This window comes from Humulus lupulus, chromosome X (genome assembly GCF_963169125.1).
Source record: "Humulus lupulus chromosome X, drHumLupu1.1, whole genome shotgun sequence".
Lineage (NCBI taxonomy): Eukaryota > Viridiplantae > Streptophyta > Magnoliopsida > Rosales > Cannabaceae > Humulus > Humulus lupulus.
The window spans coordinates 50,227,505-50,249,807 of NC_084802.1; the positions used below are offsets into that span (position 1 = coordinate 50,227,505).

Genomic DNA, 22,303 nt, shown 5'->3' on the forward strand with positions numbered 1-22,303 from the left:
TAACCAGTAGCATGCAAATGATATTTGTTATTTATCTTTACCCTTTATATAAAAAATATCAAAATCGATTTTTTTGGGTATGGAAAGAGATATCATTTGATATATGGGTATGGTGTATGCATTAATCTTGTTCTTAGTTTCTAGAAGGTCATGTCAATTTTTCCCAATGAAGTGAAAACATATTTGTCATAGTATGTTTTAAAAATGTTTTTGTTGCATTGAATTATGTCAACCTAAGAATAATAATCATATAATAAATTCGAAAAGAGCACTTTTTCAATATTGCAAAATAGAAAAAAGAAAAAACACTATGCACAATGGAAACTTTTTCTGGCAACTAAACTTACCTTCTGTTTTTTTTTTCAAAGACAACACACATTTTTAGGAAGCAAATGTATTTATTTTTAATTTTGCAAAAGCTAGAAAACAAAGCTCAAATTACTTTTTCTTTTATGTTTAATTTTTTTGGTCGTTGTAATCGCTGGTAGTACTCAACTTGGTGGATCGCCTAGGTAAAGCGACAAAGTTTGGACACAGTTGTACGGTGAATGCACGCGCTGTTCAGGAGGGTCTGGGTTGGCTTTCCTCGCATATTCCTTTTAGAGAGAGAGGCGTTTAACTGTTTGTGTTGGAAAGTGGCAAACAAACCAGTGAAAAAATAAAGCAGTGGCAGCAAAAGCTACAGGAAAAGAAAAGAAAAAAATGATGTGAAAACAAGAAAGGATGGTTTTATATTTGAGCAAGCAAGCAATTTAAACTGTTATTTTGTTGTGTTGTGTCTATTATTTTGTGGGAGAGCTTTCTCTTTTAAGCAAGCAATACCATATTGGTCGATTCCTCGTTCCCAATCAACAAAACAAGAAGCTTTAACTTTCCCTTTTGATTGGTGTACCGTCTTATTTCATCTGTCACACACACACATATATAGTTATAAATCTATGTTATGTATCACTATCCCCTCCGATATATATTCGGGTATGATGTCAATGGCTTAAGCTTCACAAACTCTACTTCTTTTCTCTTACCTCTCATCTTGAGCTTGCTTTTTCTGGGTTCTCCGTCTCATCAATTTACTTTGATTATAGTCCAAGAGATAGAGAGTTCTTCGATTTCTAAAGGAGAAGACCTGTGTTGTATTGATTTATAAGTTGAAAATTTCTTGGCTTGATGTGGCTGGCGAAGTTACCATCCATTGTGTTATATGGCCTAGCTTCTGGTTTTTGAGCTCGTCTGCGTCCCCCAAAACCAACACAGGTTCTCAGCCAACGAGAGAGGGATAAAGGGTATTTTTTTTTTTTTTACATTAATCTCTTTTTTTGGTTTTTAGATTAAGATATGTTAAATATTTTAAACAAGCTATCGTACTAACTGTACTTAATTCTACAGAATGAGCACTACACTGTAATATATCAAACGAAAGTAAAAGATTTTTTCTTTTGATGAGAATCAATGGAGTTGATGATGTAGTTTGTTAACTGGGTGGTTGGAAAAGTTCAAAGTTTTTTCTTTTGATGATAATTAATGGCGTTTATGATATATTTTCATAGCTGGTTTTTTTTTTTTTTTTATGCCTTTTCTCTTTTGGATGAGAATTAATGGCGTTTATGGAGTATTTTCCCAACTGGGTTTCTTATAAATGGAAATTCAAGGTGGTTTACTTTTAATGAGAAAAAGCCTTGATGGTGTATTTTCATTTTTCCTGACTGAGTTCTGTTTATTTTTGTGAAATTTTGAAGTTGGGGGCGATCGATGATGGCTGTGACTTCGTCCTGCAAAGATGGGACCAAAATCGCCATGGACAATGGCAAGTACGTGAGGTACACGCCGGAGCAAGTGGAAGCCCTTGAGAGGCTCTACCATGACTGCCCGAAGCCCAGTTCCATGCGCCGCCAGCAGCTCATAAGGGAGTGTCCCATCCTCTCCAACATCGAGCCTAAGCAGATCAAGGTCTGGTTCCAGAACCGAAGGTACGTACGTAAGAATAGTAATATACTATTGTTTGCTACTGCTACAAATTGAAGATTTTTTTTTGTTTTCTTGATAAAGGTGATCTATATATTTATAATTTTGTTAAAGAGTGTTTTCAAATTCGCATGAGCAGATGTAGAGAGAAGCAGCGAAAAGAGGCGTCAAGGTTGCAGGCTGTGAATAGGAAACTCACAGCTATGAATAAGCTTTTGATGGAGGAGAACGATAGGTTGCAGAAGCAAGTCTCGCAACTGGTTTACGAAAATAGTTACTTTCGTCAACAAACCCAAAATGTATTCCATCTAAATTTAAGTTTAAGCCTTTTGAGTTATTAGTTCAATGGCAGTTAGCTGAGTTATAGATATTTACCAACTGGGATCTCTTTTTGGGCTGTTTTTTCTTTGTTCTTCCTTTTCTTCAGAGATGTTTAATTTGGTTGATCAAGGGCTTATGTTTGCTTTCATTGTCTTGCATTTTCAGGCGACTCTTGCTACCACGGATACGAGTTGTGAGTCGGTGGTGACGAGTGGTCAGCACCATTTGACTCCTCAGCATCCCCCAAGGGATGCCAGCCCTGCAGGGTTAGTGAACAGAGCCTCATTGATACGTCATTGTTCATTCCCTTGTTCCTTACAATTGCATTGTTCTCGTTCTTGTCGTTTTCTTTTTATTTTTTATGTTTTTATTATTATTATTATTAGAGTGTTGCTATTTGGTGGCCAACACCACACCATAATAATTATTAACTTAAAATGTGTGAGATCCAATTTTGGACCCCTTACCAATTCTCTTATTATTAATTATTTCTTCTTGTTGTTTTCTAGACTTCTGTCCATTGCAGAGGAGACTTTAGCAGAGTTTCTTTCAAAGGCCACTGGAACTGCTGTGGAGTGGGTCCAAATGCCTGGGATGAAGGTTACTGCTCTTTTTCTCCCACTATTCAACGTCTTGAACACCATTGATTATTCTTCGTAATTTTCGAGAAAAATGTTTTGAAGACTGACTGACAAGGCTTTTTTGTCACCTTTCTCAACACAATTTGTTTCTTGGTTAAAAATTGGATTGTGAGGAACGTTTCTTTTCCTTATTTATATACGTCACTATCTATAATTCGAGAGCTTTGTTTCTTGGACATGTTTTACTCATTCTTTATTTAACTAAAGACAATTAAAGAATAGAATCAAGGTTGTAAACATCCTATCAATCTTTGGATTATTCTCTTTAAAATGCTTGCTCACTGAAAATTTTCATGTATGTTTGCAGCCTGGTCCGGATTCCATTGGAATCGTTGCTATTTCTCACGGTTGCTCTGGTGTGGCAGCACGTGCATGCGGTCTCGTGGGTTTAGAACCTACAAGAGTAAGTCCTACTCATCTTGGCAGAGATAGTTAATTTTTTTTTTTAAAAAAGACAGAATATATTTTTAGAAAAAATAAGAGTTAAATTTAATATAATTTTATCAATTTTAGACCAATTGTAAATTTATTGAAGAACAAAAATAATAAAAATCTATTATATAATTTTAGGAAAATATAACTTTTATTATTTTCTCTAACAAAAATTTCTTTTGCAAAATTTTAGATCCAAACAAAGTCTTAACTGGTAGAGTTTTGATGAATACTAATCAAAGAGCTCGCTGCAGGTTGCTGAAATCCTCAAAGATCGGCCTTCATGGTTTCGTGATTGCCGTGCTGTGGATGTTATTAATGCGTTGTCTACTGGAAATGGTGGAACTATTGAACTGCTTTATATGCAGGTAGCAACTATTTTCTTTAACCTTCTTTCTTATTTAGAGTTACTTGATGTTGCAACTGCTTACTAGTTTCGTTTCCCCCCGTTTTGGCCTTGACACAGCTCTATGCACCAACTACTTTGGCACCAGCTCGTGATTTCTGGTTGCTGCGCTACACATCAGTTTTGGAAGATGGTAGTCTTGTGGTATGTAATTACTGAGTCTTCACTTTCCACTTGTTCCTTTTCAAGTATTTTTTTTGGGCACTATTGATTGTAAATATTGTTGTAGGTCTGTGAAAGATCACTTAACAACACTCAGAATGGGCCGAGCATGCCAGTGGTGCAGAATTTTGTTAGAGCAGAAATGCTGCCAAGTGGATACCTGATACGACCTTGTGAAGGTGGTGGGTCGATCATTCATGTGGTTGATCATATGGATTTGGAGGTACAAAACTGCTATACTTTTCTTTGTATGATGAAACAAACTCAGCCACTTTCTTGGTGTATTGACGATTTTTTTTTTTTTTAAAAACTAGCCATGGAGTGTGCCTGAAGTACTGCGCCCACTTTATGAGTCATCAACATTGCTTGCACAGAAGACAACAATGGCTGTAAGTAATAAGAATATTGCTTTCCTTATTATTTACTTTATCTGTTACTTTCTTTAATACTTGTTTGAAGCATTCCTGGTAAGTCCTAAATTTGCATGCTGTGCAAATTCTTTGCCATGGAGCATGTTAAGTTTTAATATATATATTTAACCAATTACAAGTGAGTAATACTAATAATAAAGAAATTATGCATAATAAACTGACTTATATTTTCTGAATCAGGCATTACGCCATTTGAGGCAGATTTCTCAAGAACTTTCTCAGCCCAATGCAACAGGTTGGGGAAAAAGACCTGCAGCCCTGCGAGCACTTAGTCAGAAGCTGAGCAAGTGTGTTTTTTTGTAATCTTCACATCATTTTTTGGCTCCATTAGTTGAGTTTACTGTGCTCATCTTATAATTGTTATAATGTAGGGGTTTCAATGAAGCAGTCAATGGATTTACGGATGAAGGATGGTCTATGCTAGAAAGTGATGGCATTGATGATGTTACTCTTCTTGTAAACTCTTCGCCTAGCAAGATTATGGGTGCAAATATTTCTTATGCCAATGGATTCCCATCTGCAAGCAACTCGGTATTATGTGCCAAAGCATCCATGTTGTTGCAGGTGAGGTTTGAATGTTTTGTAAGAACTGTTATTGGCACTGTACCAACTCTTATGGACTCTAGAAGAAAGATACATAGAATCAACCAACAACTATTTTATATGATACAACAATGTTACTTGAATTTAATAGTTTTCTAAGCTCAATTTGTTCTTATGTATTTTTTTTTATAGAATGTTCCTCCAGCAATACTTTTGAGATTTCTGCGAGAGCACCGATCAGAGTGGGCAGACAGCAGTATTGATGCTTACTCAGCTGCTGCCATTAAAGCCGGTCCATGTAGCTTACCAGGAACTCGAGCAGGAAGTTTCGGGGGTCAAGTTATTCTTCCACTGGCTCACACAATTGAGCATGAAGAGGTCAGAAAAATTGCTTCATTGACTATAACCACCAACTAAATTTATCTTTACTCAAACAAATAGAAAAAGAAAAGATGGAATATAAAGCCATTGTATTGGTGAATATTAGTTACCATTTTTTCAGTTCTCAACTTTTGGATTCGCGGGTATTTATTGTGGATTTACTAAAACAATTGGGTTGTTTTTAACAGTTCATGGAGGTCATTAAGCTCGAGAATATGGGCCATTATCGGGATGATATGATTATGCCTGTTGACATCTTTCTCTTGCAAGTAAGTTTATTTCTTCTACAATTGATTAGATAATAATATTTCTTTATTTTTTCTTTCTCCAGATTAATACAAGCAATTGAGCCTTGAACATTTGACTCATGTATAGTCTTGTGTACCATAAACTAGATGTGCCATAAATGGTTTTAAGCCTAAAAAGTTTTAAATCATTGGTCATTTTTTTCTCCTATAGTTCAGTTGGGTTCTGTTAACTATCAAACTCAATGTTGTGTCTTAAAAATTTCTTTTTGCCTTGTCCCCAGCTTTGTAGTGGAGTGGATGAGAATGCTGTTGGTAACTGTGCTGAACTCATCTTTGCTCCCATTGATGCCTCCTTCTCTGATGATGCACCTATTCTACCGTCTGGTTTCCGCATCATTCCTCTAGATTCTGGAACGGTAAGCTTTCAGTGCATGTGTGCTGTGAAATCATCTCTTTGTGTTTGAGAAGAAAATTGCTGACTACAAGCTCAAATAAGATGCAGGATTCCCCTAGTCCAAACCGAACACTTGATCTTGCATCTGCTCTCGAAGTTGGGCCAACTGGAAACAGAGCTTCTGGTGATAATGCTGGTAATTCTGGTAATAGAAAGTCTGTGATGACAATAGCATTCCAGTTTGCATTTGAAATGCACCTTCAAGAAAGCGTAGCAGCTATGGCTAGGCAGTATGTTCGGAGTATTATAGCATCAATTCAGAGAGTGGCACTGGCTCTCTCGCCTTCTCGTTTGGGCTCTCATACTGGTCTTCGGCCACCACCTGGAACTCCTGAAGCACAGACACTGTCTACTTGGATTTCTCAGAGCTACAGGTCTGTAACTTGTTAAATTTATATGACTACTCATGAGAGATTCTTGTTGTCATCAATTTACAGCTCTCTGAAATTAAATACTGAAATTATGTCTGGTTTGCTGTTTGTTAATCTTTTCAGGTGCTATCTAGGGGTGGAACTACTGAAAAATGAAGGAAGTGAATCCATTCTCAAGTCCCTGTGGCAACATTCGGATGCAGTCCTGTGCTGCTCCTTGAAGGTATATATTATTATTATCAGTATTCTGAAAACTACATTTGCCTAAGCTTGAGAAGTTATACGTACCATTTTTTTAAGCTTCAATAAATTCTACTCAATGCAATGCTTATTTCATTCTATTCTAATGATTCAATTAAATTATAGATGATCATTCATATTTCTCAATTCCATTTCATTGGTAACTATACAACAAATTTTGTAAATCTGAAGATATTTATGAAATCTGCCAAAACATGCTGCAATTCTTGTCGAGTAATTTCAGCTTTCCCCTTTTCATGACACTGAAATAGTCTATGCTATTCTTCTAAATTAAAATTATTCTATGTCTTTGCAGGCAATGCCGGTTTTTACCTTTGCAAATCAGGCAGGACTGGATATGCTTGAGACAACCATAGTCGCACTTCAAGACATTACTTTGGAAAAGATATTTGATGACAATGGAAGGAAGACCCTCTGCTCAGAGTTCCCTCAGATAATGCAGCAGGTACAACAACCCAACACTTTGAAGTCCTAATTAAGCTGAATTTCATATCGGTACTATAAGATCATAACAAAAGCTTTTGGGAGAAACATAGTTCATATGAAAATCTACAAATTTTGAGCATTTAAGGTTCCCTGCATTTAACTTTTCTAAATTTTGATATTTTGTCCTTCCTCCACAGGGCTTTATGTGCCTTCAAGGTGGAATCTGCATGTCAAGCATGGGGAGGCCAGTTTCGTACGAGCGAGCTGTGGCGTGGAAGGTTTTAGACGAAGAAGAAAATGCTCACTGCATCTGTTTCATGTTCATTAATTGGTCCTTCGTATGAAAACTTGGATTAGAAAACTTAGCTTTATGAAAATCATCGGTAGGTTAGAGCATCGCATCTTTTGTTCCTTTGGTATGGACGAACTTGTAACATGCCTTACTTAAACAGTTGGATATGCAGTACTTAAATGCATTGGTGCCTCATTTTTGTTCTACCACTACTTTCTTCCTCTTTTCTTTTCTATATAATATTTGTCTTGACTTAAAAAAGAAAAGAAAAACAACAACAACAATAACAATGATACCCTTTTTTTCTCTTCTCCACACCTTTGGGTCAACTAAATACAGCCATTTCGAGTACCTCTGACTTTTTTTTAAAAAAAAAATAGTAAATAAGTACGTGCATTATTTAATATATGGGGTCAACAATGTAACAATCTCTGTACTGGCTCACATATTGGGAATCTATAATCATATTTTCCTGTAATACGAGGTATACTTTCTTTTTAGAATAACTGTTGACTTCAACTCTACAAATCTTTTAAAATCAAATCTTGTTGGAAAATAGGTGCTTAACACTATTTTAAAGTGACATTTTGATGCATGATTTTTATTAAGACACATTTGTAATTAGTGGAATGTCTTTGGAGATTTCTGCATTTCGCGAGGACATAAAAATAAATTATTAATATGCTCAAAAGTTGATAACGTAAAAGGAACAATAGCATGATTTGTGGTAGTCCTACTTGAAAATTTGAGTATGGGCATATATAGAATTTCATATCCTTAGCTTGTTTGGTATGTTGATAAACAAGAAAACTCTCTTGCGCGCGTAAGGGGTGCAAATCATTGTGGAGCGCAAGCGCATGCGACTTGTGAGCGCTCGCACATCTTGCGCGTACAAATATCAGCCCGAAAGCACAATCTTCGTTGGGATTAAATATTTAATTCTTAAGCTTGGTTGCGGAGTACACATTATGAATATAGTAAAAGGGAGTACTCTTTTGATATTTCGGTCGATGAATGTTTATTCTTGGTATTGTTCCGTAACAATCTTACTGCTATTTTTTTCATTATTATTTTTGCATCTGCATATTACTAATATGTTGCAACAAGAACAATTTCTGTGACAAAACAAAAGGGATTTGAGTTGACAAAATAGGGTTGAGATTCCTTGATATATTTGACTATGCTGTCCATCATCTTCACCCATCACTACTCGTGTATGCCTATGAATGTGCATGATGACTACACATTAGATCAATTTGGGACTTGCCTGTATATTCTTGATAAATAAGGGTTTATATATTTACATAGAAGGATCTGCTTAGGAATTGATATTCTCTTTTGACATCTCTTCAAAGCTAGACACAAGAATGAGCCGTCTAAAGTTCGAAGACATGCAAAAGATGAAGACATTGTTGACAATATTTTTTAATCGGGATACGGCTTGGATACAGACAGGGAGCACAATAGTCCATATAACAATAATCGGGAAAATTTAAAATTATTATAAAACAATAATTTTATGAAATTAATGTATTTAAAAAAAATAAGTGAAATAGAAATTAAGGTAAGTATTAAACAAATATTTTATGAAATGAATGTACGTAAATAAAATTAGTCTTCTAATTATATATGTTATTATTCATAAACCTATTGGTGCTTAGTGATCTTCATTACTTTGCTTCCTATTCTGAGGAAGATGAAACTAGACATTTGTTGAGACATCAAATCTACCTGTTGTGTCACCTTTTCGATGATGAACTCAACCTCAATATGTCCAAACACTTCAGGGTTCGAAGAATTATCAGAATCTTTATTAGCAATAGCTTCCCTTTCATCATTTTTATTTTCTATCATTTGTATTTTGGTTTTGGTATGAACATGTGATCTCATTCTTGCTGCATCTTAGTTATATGAGAGATAATATTGATAAAATATATGCTGTTGATTTTATTTAGCACTAGAAGAAAATGATTCTGTAATGATAACATCCGTTGCGACAATAATCAAATTGTTTGTCGTCACAATAGACCTTACAAAACAGTAACCCTTTTAATTTTTTATAATGTAACATGATATAACGACGATAAGATAACTAAATATTGGCGCAAAAACTCCTGCAAATTGACACGTTATCTTTGAAAATGTCGTACTTTATTGTGACACGACATAGAATGGCCAAATTTTGGGCAGAAAACTTGGTGCTAAAAAATTTATCACTTTTTAATTTTTGAAAAAAAAAAATTAATTAATTAAGTTATAGTGTGAGGTATTGTTTGACTAAGCTCTTTTTCAGCTTTTATGATTAAAAGAACATTTTGAGAGTGTTTGAGTAAAAAATAAAAAAAAATTACTTCCTCCTAATTTATCCAAAAAACTTGTGAAAAATTATTTTTTTAAATTAATATAATTTTCATAATTTTTAATTTACTTGTGTTATTCATATTCTCACTACGAGATACGTGCCAAGAGTAATTAATGACAATATAAGTCATGACGTGCTTGTTGCGATAATTTCAATGTGCAAGTATACACAATAGACAATTAATAATAGAGATAAGTAAAGTATCGTCCCACAGAGATTGTTAATAACTACCAATAATTAACTTTCCAATTCTATTTGGCTAATAAAACTTAGATTCAAGAATATCAAGAACAGAAACAAGAATTAACAAAACTCACAATTAACTAATAACATAAACAAATAAAAGCAAAATTAATTCAATGGATGAAAACCTAGGGCATTTAATTTCATCATCTATCCACTTTATTATTTCATCAATACAATTTCAGTATTCTTTCTCTTATTGTGATAGCGAATTTACTAATACAATCCATATTCTTATTAGGATATATAAATCTCTTAACCTATATGCGAATTTTCTACATCTCTGTGATAAATTCAAACATAAGGCAAGCATTGAGGATAGAAATCCTATAGCTACACAAACCATATAGGTACTCTCGTCCTATATCGAAATATATTTCTATTCAACTATAGTATATTTATCTCTTACCTCTCAAATTATGAATTAAATTAATAAGTAATGCAAATAACAACGTCAAATTACTCACATTCATTAAGCACAAATTGAATAGATCACAATGAAAAAAAATAAATCATAGAAATTGCATTAACTGATAATAAAGTATCAAGAGACTACATTAAAACCCTAGAAAATTAAATTCATAACACTACAACAAATTGGACTAAATATTACATTAAAATATAACATAATTTTAAAAGCGTTATTGTTGATTAGCATAAAAAACACGGAGAAAGAGTAAAAAAGCGCCAAATGAATTTTTTTGTTAAAACATCCCGCCTTTAACTTTTTCCCCACTCTTAACTCACTTTTTCATTCTCTAAAATCATAAAACAAAAAAAAAAACTCTCCTGAAATGGGTTATCTCTCGCCTCACTCGGTCTTTCTTTCTCTCTACCCCTTCTCTCTCTCTCTCTCTCTCTCTCTATCTCTCGCATGGCCGACGGATGAATGGAAGGGTACAGGGGCTTCCATTTCTCAGCGATGGGCTTCGGGCAAGGACTGTTTGCCTTCCCCTTGTGTTGTTTCTCAGTCACAATAACTCTTTTCCACGGTATATCTCTCTCTACTTGCAATTGCAGAGACGATGTGTGGGATTTGAGCACGCGATGGGCTCCTGAGGTTAGTAGAGATCTTGTGATGATTCTTTGTTCTTAATCTTATTGTGGTAATAATTTTTGTTTTCAAGTTCTCTGAAATAATTTTCTCTACTCTCTGGGACTAATAACGTAGAGAGCTAGAAGAAACCGTAGCGAGAGGTTGAAGATGATCATCCCTGTTCGTTGTTTCACTTGCGGCAAGGTATTTCTCTCTTCTATTCTATAGCCCCTCCGAACTGATCTCACTTTCTTCTTTACCATAGTTTTGATCGGGTTTATGTTCTTTTTGCATATTCTGTTTGGGTTCCAATACTTAAGATGGTCGTATTCTTTTTTCTTGTCAAAATGCTCTGTTAAACCATGGTTGATCAAACCTGAATTATTTGTGGGAAGATTTTTCATAGCATATGGTTAATCTATTTTGGTTTATTGAAATGATTCGTGTAGGTTATTGGGAACAAATGGGACACTTACCTTGATCTTCTTCAGGCAGATTATTCTGAAGGGTGAGTAAAATTTGAATTTAATAGTTTGATGGGCTTTCTTGTGCTCTTATACGGTAGTTTAGGTCTTTAATTTCCCTAATGTAATATGTCTCTTAATGTAATATGTCATGATTTTTAGGCTAGTCCATCCGGCCTTGGGAAGTTGGCATTTGTTGTGATGGCGAACAAGGTAGGTGTTGATGGTGGAAACAGTCGGGTTGTAAGTTCTTTTATCCTATTTGTATTTCTACCACAATCTGTTGCTGCTATGTTTTCTTGTTTAGAACAAAAAAATGGTGATTTTGTTCTTCTAGAATGTGCCCGTGCAGTTGTTTCTTATGGTGTATCGAATTAGTTTTAATCTTCCTTCGCTAGGTATTCCCCTCCAATCTGGTCTGTATTTATATATATGTACATATATGTTTATTGTATCTTTATTTTCTAAAAGTGATGTGGTGAGGCTTAAAATTTTGGTGTTTATTGTAATCATCTTGAAAATTATATTGGCAGCTAGCTTATTAAGTTTTTGTTCATTTGTTTCTATTTCATAAGATTTCATGCATACATATATAAGTTCTATTTTTTAGTATTGGACAGTCCATAATTTTGTCTATAACTTGCTTTGTTTTTGGGTTTTGTCTATAACTTGCTTTGTTATTGGGTATGTTTCATTTGTTTGCCTTGAAACTCTTTGATTAATTTACTGAAAGAAATATTTTTGGGTGATATTTCTACTAAAGACCATAAGAATGCCAACTCGTGGTGTGAACAAAATTGAACTGTCCTTGAAGTAACTATAAGTATGCATGATTTAGAAATAGTTTTAAACGTGTTTTTGTGTCCGTATTTTGAGATTTCCTTGTCATTTTTTTATGTGTTAATGCCTTCCATCTTTTATGTTTAATAACAAATTTTTTATGTGTTTTCTAGTTTGGGTATTTTTTTTCTATTTCTTTTTTTATTTCCTCAGGATACTACAAAATTTAGTAGTCATGACTTGAGAGTTTATCATGATATAGGGCTCTTCATTTGACGTTTTCTTTGTTGTTGTGGTCATATATATTTATGCTTTGATATATATTTTTGCTAGTAATTCTTTATGCTTTGATATAATTACTATATCCACCAGCAACTTTATGCTTTGATACTTCATTATAGGTCTGCAAAAATTATAGTATAGCATTCATTCATTGGCTTGTGACAATAGATGCCATGGGATCTCAACTTGTCATCATATTATAATCTGTATTACATGATGAAGATGATACAAAATTTCTCTGTTCAAACTGTCTGGTAATTGTTTTCCTTTGAGTTTTTTATTTTTTTGGTACAATTACCATGCCATGAAGGTAGCTGGAATTGATATCTCTTCCTGTTGTGCTCCCTTTATTTCATCCCATAAATAGACAGTAGGAAAGTTACTCCAATTCTTACCAACAAAAGAAATAAAACAAAATCACAAATAGACTTCTGGTCATAGTATCTTTTTTTATCATCAATATCTAGTCAAAGGCAATAACTACAACTGTTCTTATACATATCATGCGTTTATTTATGGAAACTTTACTTGGGTTTATTTTTTTTTTAACATCACGTGTTTTTTGTATTTATTAGTGATATCCCTTCTTGTTTTATGGTTTTTAAGTATAATATTCAGCATTATGTTTTTCCTTATATATTTCTTGTGATTGAGAATTGATTTTGTCTGTTAAGTTATATAATTTGGGGATTTTTATTTATGTTTTAGGATTTAGGTTTATGGTTCTGCTTTGTGGTAATGCTTTGTAAATCATTTGCTTTGAGCCTTAGTTATGTATTAGTGTTAGTATTTTGTTTGTTTGTTTCTTTAACTTTTTGTTTTGCTGTTTTGATTTATTCAGATTTTTCTTTCAAAGCTCCATTTTCCCTTTCCTCTGTTTTTTCATTTCCTTCTATTTTTTTTTCTTTCGATTGTTTTTTATTTTTTTCTTTAACATCTTTGGTGCATTTTGCTACTGTTTTAATGGCATAGAATATGTATTTTGCTATTGGCTTTGGTGTATTTTGTTACTGGTTTGTGTCATTTTTTTACTGCTACTATTGCTCTATTTTGCTGCTACTGCTGGTCTATTTTTTTAAATTTGGTAATTTAATCATGCCACAATTACATAGGTCCAATTACTTTAACAATTTCCTTGTTTCCTAGTAGTGCATACAATGGAATAATACCAAATTCTGATTATATTACTAAGTTTTGTGGAATTCAGTAGGAATATGCTTGCTCTTATAAACTCTAGTTAAGATTAAGTTGCATTGATTTGTATTTCCTTGTTTTAATATCGGTAAAGGACATATAGTTGTTTTTTGTATTATTTGAAAAAAAAAAACTTTGCTTGATTATGTTTGTAATGTATCAAGCCTTCGCCTTGCTTTATGAAGAAAGTTGTGAAACACTTTATGTCTTCATTGCTCCCTACTATCTGAAAAACTAATGTCTTAATGGCAGCAAGTTGTTTGACAAGTTTGATTTTATTTGCACTGTATTCTCTTTTCTCTATTTATAGCTTTGGTAAGTTATAGTTTATATGATAGTTATGGGATTGGCTTTGCATTCACTTGTTATATTATTTATTTATTTTAGTTTTCAACAGGCCTGTTGGAACAAGAAAAAATTTCTGGGCAATCATTTACTTTGTCAAGTTTGGTGTTATTTATGAGAAAATTTATAACTAATATGAAATTGGGTTTTATTTGTTTCGTTTAAATGAGACTCAACCCAAAAGTGTACACTACTCAGTGCTTAGTTTGTATTTGTTAATTACTTTAATTTAAATATGTCTAGAAAGTAAAGATTTAAAACTGTCATATAATATGATGAGTTTAATTCATTAGCAACCTAGATTGGTTTAGTTATGTCACTAAATGTTCCACTCACATTCCATGGATTGTAAACAATACTTGATTTCATTTCTGTAAGATGTATTAGTATGAGAAATAGCTTAAACCCTTAATTTCATTGCTAAATTTGGTAGTAAACTCGAAGCCAGTCGGGCTCCGTGTGAGGTCGAGTTTGGAAAATGAGAGCAGTGGCACTGAAGATTCTGGTCACTCATCATCAAAACCTCTGAAGGTAAGGGCTTCATGCATTTTGGTATCTAGCTAATTATCTCTGATTATATTGTTTATTGTCTTTTACTTGCAAATCACTTATGTTTTCTTAAGAACATGGTCTTAGTAGCTAGCATTGGGACATGTTATTGTGCTATTTTGGGCAATTTTCATGTTGTTTAAACTTCATGATAAAATTTACTTTTGATGTTCTGTCTTCTTTGTAAGATGGTGTAGATTTTCTTTCTCATGGTCATGAGTTATTCTCACTGCTGTCTAGTGTTGTTTTCTGGTTTGCTGGTGTAGTTTTCCTTTTAACAGGGGTATGCATTATTGTAGGCATTGTGAACACCAATATAGAAAATTATTGAGGTGGGGTCTTCTTAATGTTTGTTTTCCAATTGAACAGTTCAATCTTCATATGTTTAATTTTGTTTGAGTTATGTGTTGCATATTTAGAGTGCTTTTCTAGTAAAATGAATTGTACTGAACTTGGAGACAAAACATTTGGTATAGGTGCTGCTTAGTGTAGATAAAATCAGATTATCACCCCCACTTAGTTAGCATGATAATGTTTTCCAGAATTTTAGATCCTTCTCTGGCAAGCGACATGCATTGGGTGTGAAACTGGAAGTACAAACTAGAATTTGAACACTAAACTCTAAATGTGAACTAGTTGTAGTTTTAATAGATCTTTATGCTACTTAAACTCTAATTATTATTGATATAATTAGATTTTTTCCCTTCAAATTATAGTCTGATATACATCAGGTTTTGCCCCATTATAGCACTTCAAACTAATGGGGCCTAACTAGCAGTGTTTGGTGAAGTGCTATAAGAGATTTTTGATATTTTGATGACCTCCCAAGTTACATTAATAAACAATTATGTATTTTGTAAGTTGTAGTCTCTTCCAATGCAGTAAGAAGTTTCCATGCAAATGATTTTTTTTATATTTTGCCATATCTTTATCTTTTATGAAAACGAAAATTCCAACTTTTTTCTGTTGATTCACCTTCATCTTTTGACAGTTTTTATTTTAAGAATTCAAACTTCATTGATGGTTCTAGTTTTAGTTTTATTTTTCTTTCAAAATACATTATCCAAACTATATTTTAAATGCTATTGCTATTTTCCTTTCTATATTTGGAAGCAAAATGTACAAGTTATTCCAACTGAACTCATAGCAAGAATTTTTTTTCCTAAATACTTTTGTGATGGTGTTTTAACATTTAGTGTTGTATTTAATATTATTATTATTTTATATAAAGTAGTTACCAAGGCATTAGTAAAGTAGTGCTTCTTTCCCGTGGACATATTTTTTAATCTAGAAGAGTGAAGCATATAACAAAATTTGGGGACTGGTACTGAGTATACCTTTTCCTTTTACTTGGTGTTCAGTAAATTACAATATTTATAAAAAAATTGTGTATATTGGCTAATATTTTGATCTATACAAAAAATCTAGAATTGAATTATAGTAGAATTTGGATTTCTGAATTCTGTTTTGTTCATGTTGATTATAGTCAGTAATGATTTGGATACACACAACTGTAGTTGCTGATATATTAATTAAGATGTGGATTCCCTTGTAATTCTTTTTGGGATTAAGATATGGATGAATATGAATCATATGGCATTTTTTGCTGTTAGTTAGTCCAGTGGTGGCTAATGTTTATTTTGCTGTACAGGTTAGTCAGCTTGGTGCTGCAGCTCAAAAATATCAAACTGCTACTCAAAAAATCTCAAGCTCCCTTGGGTATATTACTTAATTCTGTAGTAGGATTATTTATTTTGACATATTTAGGTCTTAATGTGATGTAATTCTTGCTGCTTTCTTTATCTTCAGTCTCTATGTTGGATAATTTTCACACCAATAAGGGTCACATATTTGTTTGGATCAGCTTTGTATGTTAGGTTTAAATGGGGCTAATTGTATGTTAGGTTTGTGGCATCAGTTTGCCAATTGGCGAAAACTTTGGAGGTGCCGTTGGTGAATGATTTAGGCTATACGAAGAGATACGTACGCTGCTTGCAGGTAATTTTTTCTTTAAAGGAAAATGTATATCATTAGTGTTTCAGTTTTTGTTTGAGTATGACATTTAATTATTTGTGGGTGTGTTTTGGGAATCTTCTATTGTATTCTCTCAATGTCTTTTAACAACTTGAGCCAACCAAGTTCATTCAGTTATTGGATTAGATTTCTTATGAGAATAGTTTCATTCTTGTTAGCATGCAATTTTATATTTGCTGCTTATCTTTCTCTATTTATTTTTCAGAGATGTTAATGTAAGATGTTAATGATCTTGGGTATTATGGTCTTGCAGCTAAGCTTCTATGGAGGGTTGCTGAGTGTTGGAATGAGTGTTTAAAGCTTTTGGGCGTTTCTGAAGCAGCAGAAGCATCAATGGATTCTGACCAGTTAAGCTCTGGAATTTCAGATTTTGATACTCACTTTCAAGGCCTCACAGTTCAGAAAAGGTCTCTTTCTCTGGAAGAAAAACTCCGCCAAGAAAAAGCCAAAGCAGAAGCTGAGGTTTGTTGACTTTGCCCAGATTATTCATTTCTTTTGGTAGATGTCTAAAGATGGTTGTCACAGTCCTCTATTATTCTCACATATTCTTCTGATATAATCTTAATGCACTTTGGTATATTATCTTGGTTTTATGCTGTTGTTAGTAATAAAAGTATTTTCTTATGCAGGCAAAACTCAGAGCTGAAGAAGCAAATAGGGCTGCAATGGAAGCTCAGAGAAGAGAAGCAAAAGAGGCTGCTGAAAGGGAGGCCAATGAAGCATCAAGCTAGGCTGCTGTTCAGAAGGAAGCTTTACGATTGCAAACTAAAGCCAAAACCAAGGAATCTGAATTTGAAAAACCAATAAATTCATCATCAGCAGGTAATTTGGCTACCAGGCAAATATAGCAACCTTGTACTGATCTATAGATATAATCATTTTCCCTTTTATCTAAAAATCTAGTTTAGCCCTAGTTTTCACAAAGATCAGCTAGGTTTTGGCAATAGTTCATTTTTGACACTCCACTGTATTCCCCTCTGTTTTTTTCAGTTTACTCATGTTCTTTGTACTCTTTTAAGAATTTTTCTATTATCTGATGCGTGAAAGGGGCTATTGGTGGTAGGTGACATTACTAAAGCTGCAGAAGCTGCACTAAAGTTGGAGCGTGAAAGATTAAAAAAGTTGGAAGACTTGGATGAAGGAAACAAGGCATTAGGATTGAATGTAAATAAGGTTTGCTCTCTATATTGTAATTCATATTTATTTGAAAATTGTTAATCTCTATTTGGTAACTAGAAACTAGTATTTTTGTTTGGGATTTTCTTGCAGCATTCTTATAGAGTTTAATTGTTTAAGTATATTAAGCTTTATTTTATCTTGACAGGAGGTTTCTACTAGTGTGAAAAAGTTATTGAGGGAATCGTCTGGCCAGTACAGCGACTTCGGTATTCTTTTCTCTTTAAATTCTCAGGTAAATCATGTAACTTACTGTTTGTTTAGTAGGATATATGTTTTTATATATATCTATAATATTTTAGGTGAAAATTTACGATCTTTAAGAAAGTGTTAGATGGCACTAGATGCATTAGATCAATCCATATGTGTTGTTTTAGGTTCAGATCACTTCCAGGACTTGTCAACCAGACCCAAAGGGATATCATAGAATGTGAGAACTCTGTCTTCCTAAGAGTTTGTGGCTGTTTAACTAGTGAAATAAGAATTGAAATTTCTTATCATTGATACATTCTGCCTCTAGATGGAAACCAATCAAACCACACTTACATAAATGAGATCACTTGAATGTGCTGTCATTTCTTCGTCGAGGGTTCTATATTTCTCTACTGAGAGTGTGGATGCACGTGTTGGGTCTTTAAAGATTATTTTGCATGTTTTAGAGGTAAACTTATATTACTAACTTTTTAAAGTTAGCCTTTTATTAGCCTATAAATGTAATGTCTGCTTTTATTAGCCTTTTCATTCTTCCTTTTTATACACATTACTGTATAGAAGTCATAGGTTGTCTATGATTTTTCATGCTTACGTTTGACACTTCTATCAGATAATTGTACATATTCTTTGATTGCTTGATTGATGCTTTTGAAAGTATAATACAGATATATTTAATAAGAGCTAATAATTTCATTAATGCAACATGGATGACTATAGCTACCACTTTAATAAGTTCTAATCTTCCAGTTTTATCAGATACTATATTGTGCAGTGACATAATATATCAAGTGATCGATTACACACATGCATAGGCACACACTGACACCTATACTTGGATTGACTGATAAAATCTTATAATTTCATTACTTCCAACATAGAAACCTAGAGTTACAACTTTCATGCATTTTTAATTAATACAAGGAAATTTGGTTCTGTTTTTTTTTTTATAAAAGCCCTAGAATTACCACTTTAAGTAATTGCTGGTGTGATTCCATTTTTACACTCAAATATTACAAGTGTGTAGATGTGACTGGAGATTACAGTGCTCTAAAGACGGAGCTTAACATAAGCTTGACAGCAATAGGCCTTTTGTGGACTACAACTGACTTTATTGCAAAGGGGATTACACATGGACCTATGGAAGAAAGGGAAACAGGTATATGACAAGTGCACAACAAATGGACTCACAACAAAGACAAGTGCACAAAGGATGATGAATTGAAGGATGGAGCAAGTTTCATGCATGGTTTACTTTTGTGTATCTTGTAATTTTTTGTTTTTCATTTTTGAAGTAAAAAATGTTCAAGATTATAAAAATTTATTATGTTATGCTTTCAAACTTAAGTTAGAACTAAGATCTCATGAAATAGACACATTCAGAGTTTGAATTAGTTATTGTTTAATGTAATACTTATGGTTTATCAATCTATTGAGAATTATATTTTATGATTAATTTTGATTTTTTTTTATCAAAATACAATAATGAAAATCTTTTAATTAAAAAAAAAAACTTATAAGTACCATTATCACAATAAAAAACCTTAATATGTTATGATTTAGAAACATATTATAAGCGTAATAAATTGTTATGATTTATATAATATAACAAACTAAATGTTATTATTTGAATATTATAGCAACTAAAAATGTGTTATTGAATAGTTTAAGATAACATCGAACATAACATTCGAATATTGTTATAGAAAAGACAGGACTTTTAATAACAGGGGCTATGTTAGCATTTTCAGAAGCGTTATCAATACTCCCGGTTAGCAGTTTTTAAGTGTTATGAATACTGTTTTTTCTTGTAGTGTAACATCCATTGATTCAAAAAATAACATAGAAAAAGAAATTAAAGAAGAAAAGAAGAACTCTTGATGAATTCCCCAATCTTGATCTCCAAGTTCCTCATGTTCTCTAGCGGCCAGAAGTGATTTTAATCGCTAATGATTATGTTTTTATAATAACCTTAGCGATTCCTTGTGAGAAAACCTTCTTGCCCCCATAAAAATGCGATTTCCGTACGCTGTATGGACTCAAGCGTCGTGACCCAGCAATTAAGCGTCGTGGCCCACCTCCAGTTGCCCAGATTTCTTTAGCCTCTGATTTCTCAAGCGTCGCAACCCCACTTTCAAGTGCGGCGACTCTATTTCAACAATGAGTGTACGCACCGCTACTCTAATTCAAGCGTCGCGACCCTTCCGTTTTCAGGATAAAGCAACCTCTCTGACTTTGCATGTGCCATAACTCTACTTACAAGTGTCGCGACCCTATTGTCCAGTATTTTGAACTCACATTTTGAACTCCATTTTCACTGTTGTGGTTTCTCTAGGCATCCAAGAACAACCAATCATCAAACTATATGCAAAAACCACCAAAATCATCCTCAATTTAGTATACTTCACACTACACCCATTCCATCCCTTGATTAATTGCTAAGTCCTGGAAATACACACCAACACAAGCATAATATTGCACCAAACCACCTTGAAGATTAAAAACACACCCTAAAACACACTCTAAAATCATACTAAAATAGACCTAATAGTGTTCGGAGTGTGAACTCCTACAGGAAACCCAAATCGACCAAGGCATGTGTAACGCCCTGGATAGCTAAGACCGCTACAGTGTGTACTTATAAAGGTGCAGGACTTGCTAATCAAGTCAACTAGTAAAAAACGTATCACTGAAACCATTAATGTGCTAGGGTTAAAAGATTTTGGTCTCAAAAGATATGTTTCATATAACTAAACATTTTTACACATGGGATCCCAAAAGGAACAGCGTTTAAAAGTCAGTTTACAAAATTTCCAGAGTTCAAACAACCATTGGCCACTCTAAGGGAAAAACTAACGTTTATGGTTCTCCCGTTCCTATCTCCCCCTCAACCGTGGCGGCTAAGCAGCTGATCATGTACATTCTGCTCTCAGAGCTCTCCGAATCAGGGCTGATCAAGCTTGCCCTTGCCTTTACCTGCACCACGTAGTGTTGGTTTTTATTGATCAAATTAGAGATTATACGCAGCGGAACAACAATCAAATTGTTAATTTAATCCCATAAGATTTCTAGATCTACTTCTTCACATGCATATATATATTGAATCAAAGACATGAATAGAAAAATTACCTCAGGTCCTTCCTTGCTGCTATCTTTTTGTATGGCAAAATCCTTGAGATCTCACACCAAGATCTTCCAAAATGTTCTCAGCACACAAAGAACAATTGTGGGCTCGCTATACAAATAATAGGCAAAATCTATATATCAGATGTTCTCAACACATGAGATTTGATAAAGTTTGGACCTAGGTTTTGTAAAGAACAATGAGTTTTGTATATTTCACTGTTCTCTTTCTCTGAGAGAGATTTCTAGATATTTTTCTATCCCTGAAAAGTTACGTTCTGAAAAACTGATATCCTATATTTAATATATCAAATATATTAAAAAAAAATCTTAGTTATTTTAAACAATTTGAAAATAACTAATCAGTTATCAGATTTTTGTTTAAATAATAATATTTTAATCATATTACAATATCCCATTATTTATTTAATATTTAAATAACTAAAATTGTGGAACCAAGAAACTTTCTCAGTCTCTTATGCGTGTAGCACAGTGACTGTGCACTATGCTACACGTGTACCATATGCTAGTGATGACATGTGATTTTTCCCAATTTTTATTATTATTTAAATACCAAAATTCCCAAAAATAAATTAATTCAAAATTAATTATATTTTTGTTGAATCAAATAATTAATTAATTACACATAATTATACAATAATTATGTTTGATACATAGAAAAATATTTTACTTATCACATAAGTCATTTTCGCCCATTTTTGTATTTACATTTGTCAGTGTTTGTTTGAGCCATTTCGGGGATCATGGACCTATAACATTAAGCTCCAATAAATTGAAAATAAATAATTAAACTCTTTAATTATAATAGTTAATTTATTAATTATGATATTTCTCCACTATAAATTCAGAATTGCACTCTTTATGTTATAGATATACTTTTACATAAATCTTTTCTTAAGTCGTCCATTGATATAACCATCTTACAATAGTTCAACCCTCTAATTAATTAGTTCATAAATTAGAATGGAAGAATTACCATTTTACCTTTCTAATTTACTTCTTTTTCCTTAAGTACCATTAATTCACTAGTGAATAATTAATCTATAATCTAATTATAGATTTGAGCTCAAAATCATTCAGTTCCAGAATTAACCCTTAAGGGAACTAATATACGATCCGTTAGGAAAGATTAGATTCCATATTGTTGATACAT

At 33.1% G+C, this 22,303-nt stretch overlaps 1 protein-coding gene across 2 annotated transcripts; it reads left to right on the forward strand.

Annotated features, from left to right (window-relative positions):
• Positions 1-757: 757 nt before the first annotated feature.
• On the forward strand, positions 758-7,537 carry LOC133807271 (homeobox-leucine zipper protein ATHB-8-like). Of its 2 annotated transcripts, none has more exons than XM_062245486.1 (19): positions 758-1,283; positions 1,737-1,967; positions 2,102-2,261; positions 2,449-2,549; positions 2,793-2,883; positions 3,232-3,327; positions 3,611-3,724; positions 3,823-3,906; positions 3,992-4,147; positions 4,239-4,313; positions 4,536-4,642; positions 4,727-4,919; positions 5,091-5,276; positions 5,468-5,548; positions 5,809-5,943; positions 6,024-6,355; positions 6,476-6,575; positions 6,909-7,058; positions 7,237-7,537. In XM_062245486.1, exons 2-19 carry the CDS (start codon positions 1,750-1,752, stop codon positions 7,381-7,383), a joined length of 2,526 nt encoding a protein of 841 aa, XP_062101470.1. In that variant the 5' UTR covers positions 758-1,283; positions 1,737-1,749; the 3' UTR covers positions 7,384-7,537. The 2 variants fall into 2 exon arrangements, with proteins under 2 accessions (XP_062101470.1, XP_062101471.1); XM_062245487.1 differs by having other exon boundaries at positions 762-1,283; positions 6,030-6,355.
• The last annotated feature ends 14,766 nt before the right edge of the window (positions 7,538-22,303 follow it).

What these genes read in the sequence shown, in the direction of transcription:
- LOC133807271 (XM_062245486.1), top strand. Translation starts at nt 1,750, where the DNA reads ATGATGGCTGTGACTTCGTCCTGCAAAGATGGGACCAAAATCGCCATG. An exon ending in AGGGATGCCAGCCCTGCAGG is followed by an intron (nt 2,550 to 2,792) that starts GTTAGTGAACAG and finishes GTTGTTTTCTAG; the next exon opens with ACTTCTGTCCATTGCAGAGG. An exon ending in TCCTGTGCTGCTCCTTGAAG is followed by an intron (nt 6,576 to 6,908) that starts GTATATATTATT and finishes ATGTCTTTGCAG; the next exon opens with GCAATGCCGGTTTTTACCTT.